At 43.8% G+C, this 6,221-nt stretch overlaps 1 protein-coding gene across 1 annotated transcript; it reads left to right on the top strand.

Annotated features, from left to right (window-relative positions):
* The first annotated feature begins 1,039 nt into the window (after nt 1-1,039).
* Nucleotides 1,040-3,782, top strand: LOC116259490 (U-box domain-containing protein 4). The gene is given in 3 exon segments (XM_031637344.2): nt 1,040-2,272; nt 2,274-2,598; nt 3,292-3,782. Coding segments are annotated over 3 exon segments (1,308 nt in total). The 5' UTR covers nt 1,040-1,361; the 3' UTR covers nt 3,364-3,782.
* The last annotated feature ends 2,439 nt before the right edge of the window (nt 3,783-6,221 follow it).

Genomic DNA, 6,221 nt, shown 5'->3' with positions numbered 1-6,221 from the left:
AAGCAGGAGATGAAGATTAGTTGTGGTCATATAGAACTGGAGAGATACAATGGGGATACGGCTGTCGACTTATGCTAGTCTTCTTTAGTTGTAGTCTTTGTATGTTGGCTATTTGCTTGAAAGACTGTGGGTTAATACTTTTTGCTTGCTAACAAATGTATTAGCATGCTTTACCTTGTGTGACTATTCATCTACTTTTGATTGTATAGATTGACCACATACTCATTGCCATCTGATGTTAACAGACCCTTATTCTATGGATGAACGCGAAGAACTATGGTTTGCTTAGATATTGGTATATGGAATTGTTGGTGCATGTGACATGAATGTTGGCATATGAGTCACATTAATGCCGAGCTATGGAATATGTTGGTCTAGAAATATGACTGAGCATATTTGTAGAATTATATATGTTGGTGTATAACAAGTTCGTAATATGAATTAGTAGATTTGAGGTACGAAACTTATGAGCAGATTTAACTAATTACTAATGTGTTACTTATGAATAGGCGTTGTCTTGATTATTTTAGTAGTCGAAGTACTGGAGTGACAATTTGTATATGGAGGTGCTTGTTTAAGTTTTTTTATGTTTTGGGCAGGTCCATTTATATGAGACGTGATTTTTTGGTTGATACATTTGCAGATATTTGCTAGGTATATAAACAAACGTGAAAGTAAGATGTGGAAAACAAAAAGCTTCAGGTCATCAAACATAGGGTACATTGTTTCACCTAAGATGTACCTGGAATTAAATTCTGAGGATGATGCTTGGGTATTTAATACCATATGTTCGAATGCTAAAAAAAAGAATTTCCCATCCACAAAAAAGAAAAAATGCAATCAAACGCTGCCTAAAGTATCTTAACTCTCTCGGTCACCAATAATATAATAGACGGCGGAGGAGACGGGTGTCGTCTAACGCAACACTCGTGAAGATATAGTATGATATCCATCCCCGTCCCAAAGACTACTGCCTTCCGTCCCGACACGTTATTTGTAGTACGGTTGGCTTCGCACGGATGTATGCAACTACACTTACTTCACACGCACTGCTTGCAAGTAGGGCGCTCTCATCCTCTCACTCACGCGCCCACACGGAGATTCCTTTTGCTTTGGCGTCTCCTACGGCACTGCCTCTTGATTGGCTTTCCACCGAAAAGGGGAAACCTTAATCCCCTTCCTTCTTTGAGAGGGTTGAAGCTTTCGCTCACTCGTTCTTCTGAATCTGAAAGTAGCGAGAACAGGAATCGGCAGGGGAGAGGCTCTCGCGAACGCCACCGTTACGTGTTGGTTCGTGAACGGAAGCGTAAAAGGATTAGCAGCTTGGTCTCCTGTTTGGGGAGGGGGACGGTGGGGGGATCATGGTTTCCCTCTCGCAGGATCCGGCGTGCTCCGCCGTTGAGCTGGCCAAGTCCCAGGCCCCCGCCGCTCGCTCCATGCGGACTCTTCGATCCAAGTTCGTCTTGCACGCCGATCTCCCGCCGTCGGACGTCTTCTCCCTCGCGGACTCTGGCGACATCGACCTCACCCTGCTCGTCTCCTCGCCTTCTTCGTTTCGCGACGCCCACGACTTTCTAGACCTCTCGCAGGCCTTCAGCGACTTCTCGGCCTGCAGCAGCGACATCTCCGGCGAACTGCAGCGCCTCGCGTCGATCCCCCCCGGCTCTGACGAGGCTGATCGGGAGAGTGCTGCCTCTCCCGAGGAGCTCGAGCTAGGGCTGGGGTTTGCCGAGCAGCAGCCGGAAGATGAGGAAGAGGAGATTCTTGGGTTCCTGGAGAGCATGGACGCCGAGGAGCTGGAACCCACGATCAGGATTTTCATCTCTGCTCTAGGGTCGCCGTCTGCATCCGCCAAGCGAAGCGCCGCTGGGAAGATCCGCCTCCTTGCAAAAAATCGGGAACAGAATCGCGAGCTCATCGGCCGGACAGGAGCAATCCCGCCCCTCATCGGCCTCCTTCGGTGCCGCGATCCGGTGACGCAGGAGTATGCTGCCACGGCACTGCTGAACCTGTCGCTCTACGACGCTAATAGGGCGGCAATAGCAGCAGCCGGCGGGATCAAACCGCTCGTCTACGCGCTCAAGACGGGCACAGCCGTGGCGAAGGAGAACTCAGCTTGCGCACTCTCGAGCTTGGCGATGGTGGAGGAGAACAAGAGTTCGATCGGCGCGGCCGGGGCGGTGCCGGCGCTTGTGGCGCTGCTGATCGGCGGTTCAGCGAGGGGAAAGAAGGATGCCCTCACGGCTCTTTACAAGTTATCATCGCTTCGCCGGGCGAGCTGTCACCGCCGGAGCCGTGAAGCCCCTCCTGGATCTGATCAGCGACCGCGACTCTGGCGTAGTGGAGAAGGCGGTGGTGGTGCTAAGCAGCCTGGGGACACTGGCGGAGGGGAAGGCCGCGATCGTGGAGGAGGATGGGATCCCCGTCCTGGTGGAGGTGATCGAGGATGGAACTCAGAAAGGAAAGGAATTCGCTGTGGCTACACTTCTGGGTCTGTGCGTCGATAGCGTGTCCAACCGAACTCTGCTAGTTAGAGAAGGGGGGATACCGCCACTGGTGGCGCTCTCGCAAACCGGAACCCCGAGGGCCAAGGCCAAGGTAGAAAAGTAAAACTTTTAAAATAAAATTAAAAAAAAAATTCTATTTAAACATGAATCGCTCCCAGTTGTCGATTTCATGAATGAATCTCTTCATCTCGACCTTCCCTCAGTCCCTAAATTTTCCTATTTAGTGTCCTTTCTTTAGTATTTTCGTTGAATTTTTCTATAGAAATGTTAAAATTTTCGAGTTTATGTTGATCATGATCTTTCAAAGTTGTTCCTCTGTTAGTATCCTGTTGAAGGTTATCGTTTAGCATCCTCGGTTTTTGTTCTGGTCCTTTTTAGTTACTTTCCCAAGAATATCCAAGCCTTTTTCTTTGTGGAGAGATTTTTCATGTAAAGGGAAAACTGAGTTTTCCTTCATGTTTTTTGGTTGTGCTGGCCTTTCCTCCTCTTTTGCTTAATTAAGGAGTATTTTGAGAGTAATAATTAGCTTTATCATTATAGGTTGACTCTTGAATAATTAAGATCGCATTTCTTTTATCTTTTGGAGGAAAAAAAATATGCCAAGGTGAGAATGGAATGGTTATTTAGTCCTCTTCCTGTTGGAATGTCATATTTGCTTAGGTGTAGCATGCACCAGTTTCTGCTTCATATTTTCTTCTTCTTCTTTTCTATTTTTTCTTTTCTAATTCAATATCGAGATAGTATCTTCGTGGGAAAGAATCTGACAGAAGCGTGTCGATGGCAGGCAACAACGCTTTTAAGGTATCTTCGGGAGCCACGGCAGAGCAGCGCACAAGATGAAGGGTTCGAAACTTAACCAGCTCCTTCTGGAGGGAAGGAGGCAGGGAGGATGACGAGGTATTAATGAATGATCTCCACTGACTTTCTAGGAGGACGGTTTTTATGTAAATAGTGGGATGTAGCCTTCCCTTCTCTCATGTTGTACAGCTTGCATATGACGGCACCCTAGCATTATAGTTGAATCCAATGCCACTTTCTATATTTGATCTCCCCTTTTCTTTTTTCCTTCTTTCGGTTCCTGTGTGGTATGGAATCTCGCAGCCCCCACTCTTTTGCCCTCACAGATGGATGATTGTTGCAGCATTTGCTCCGTGTTTTTGGAAGAAAGGAAGAGGGCGGTGGCCCTATGGGATGGTCAGGGGGCTGGCGCGTTGTATTGCAAACTTCACTTGATTTCTTCTCTTTCCTCTGTTGGTTGTGTAGATTGAGCAGATTCACGGCTTGTTTTATCCCATTTACGGTTGTGATGCGTCGCTGAGCTTAGTCTTACTCTCATTTCGGTCCAGCAGGGTCCATGTCATCTGTGGTTACCAGCTGATTATGGTTGGTTCTTGTTGGTGCAGTAGTTTCTATCTGAAAGTTGCTGCAATATGTTCCCTCCCAATTGAAACTGCTTTTCTTTACTTTGCATGTGCATTTCTTTAACGTTGGAATACATCATATACGAAAAGGCCTTTGATTTTGATGTTCACGATTCTATGTTAATGTTGTTGCGATGGATTAGAGCACAGGCACATCGTAATTCATGGTTCTCTTTGAAAAATGTTACTGTCGTTATCCTTGTGTCTGGGTGAGGCTTTTGATTAATTTCGCAGTGGTTTCTACCCTCTTTGGGATGAAGAATGAGGCGGCCGTGCTTTGCGGTTGCGAGGAACTCGTTTCAAGTGGCAGGCCACGAAGGAGAAGCGGTAAGGCTGGGGCCATTAGGTAACCATGAATCTTCAAGCCGATGACCTGCTTTACGTGTCCATTTTAAATTTATAATTTTCTCATAGTCTAAATTTGATAACCATGATTCTAAGATGTTGAAAAGAAAGATTCCAATCTTGGAGATGGATGGATGAAAGTTGCAAGCATTGTAAATTTTTCTGGTAAATCATGCATTTTACAAACAAAAGATCTAATATTTCTTGTTCAAAATTAAGAAATATAACACACCATGACATCAAATGGTCTTCAATAAGACAGCCGAGTAATCAAAAGCCTCGTTAGAATGTTCGCCTTGTGCTTTCCCGGTGTGGGATAAGTTTAAAGCAGCACAACTTCATGCTTTTGAAGAACACCTTGAAAGGTACCAACTAATTGCGTTTCCTCTACCTTAGAAGATGTGGGCAAGGTGAAGTGCATAAGATAATCACTTTAGCTGGCTACAAGGAAAAAAAAAATGCTGAGACTGAGACCACTATTCAAACTTCGTAGCTAGTATCCTTCCCCACTGAAACTTGAATGCTTGTGGTGCTACAGCCCTTCTTTCCCTGTGGACGTCTGTCATGACACATAAATAGGTTTTCATAATCTATGAAACTTGAAAATGTGAGTGTCAAACCTTTATTTCTCAGTCGTTACTCGGTTACTCTCCAGTAAAGGCGAAATGTCAACTCGACCGAGAAATGTTAACTCGACCGAGGAAGTCAGACAAAGGAATAGTATTATGCCTTCTAGGATATAAATAATCTCAATATTGCTCAGAGGATCAAATACAACATCCAAAATCCAGGTCGAAAACAGAAGGTTATATATTCCATATGTTGAGAAAGATTTAAAATTTCAGTGAAAATTTTTATTTTTGAAATAAAATTTGTTAAGATTTATGGAAATATCTGGGTGTAATGCCTTACGAGATATAGTGCTAATGTACCTTTCTTACAACCGGATTTTGACCAATTCCCATCTTCTAATCTTTCAAAAGATGGTAGTGTGTATATGCATCCGTGTCATTCCATGCGTAATTAGTATGTGCAGATCATATATTAATGGCTGAAGAAGGGGGCTTGCACAGTCTTAAAGAGGTAAGATTTACCTAAAGAGTTTAATCTGACTCGGACAAGTCGAGTGTCTGGTCCGATCTAGGAGAAGAGGCTGGATTTGAACAGAACTGGATTAGCGGTCTGATTTGAACTAAGGGATATTGGATTGAGTAGTCTGGATTAGCATTCTGATCTGATCCAAAAAAGTTGGATCTGGATCAAAGATCCGATCTCCAAAAGTGGTTGGGCCTGGTTTGATCTGGGTTAGGGATCAAGATGTTGAATTTGGTTTGATCTAGATCAGGGGCCTGATCTGATCCAAAGATGTTGGCTTTGGTTTGACCTAGATAAGGGGTTTGATATGATCCCGGAAGATGTTGGATCCTAGTCCTGAGGTTTGGATTTATAAAAAATGCCATATTTAAGTTTGGAAAATGACAAATCTAATGTTTTAAAGAGCTTTAAATGAATTATGCATCTTAAATTTACATTGACAGGAAAATTATTGTCTGTGGAAACAAAATATTTTGAAATTGGGTTGGGGTGTCTGGACCTTTGGAGGATACCCAGACAATGAGCCACCTGGCGATTGATCCTTCCAGGTCTTGTTTGAAATTCATTTTATTTTGAAGAGCATGTCTAAAACCCTGGAAATCATTAACCAAGTGTTTAATAGCTATATCCAATGATGGAAACCTCTTTCTATTTGCTGATTTTAGAAAAGGGTTCTGATATAAAGAAGACCATAATTTTCTTAGAAAATAAACGCTTGAATCCTGATTTGGGGATTCATAAATAGATGTTTGAAAATAAAGGTGGATTTTAAAATTTAATCTATTAACGAGCTGATTATTGTAGTCCCAAACTCAGGCTTAAGTTAGAGATATCCTAACTGAAGCTCCCTTAG

The sequence above is a fragment of the Nymphaea colorata genome, chromosome 8 (genome assembly GCF_008831285.2).
Source record: "Nymphaea colorata isolate Beijing-Zhang1983 chromosome 8, ASM883128v2, whole genome shotgun sequence".
Lineage (NCBI taxonomy): Eukaryota > Viridiplantae > Streptophyta > Magnoliopsida > Nymphaeales > Nymphaeaceae > Nymphaea > Nymphaea colorata.
This window is presented reverse-complemented; position numbering and strand designations above follow the sequence as displayed.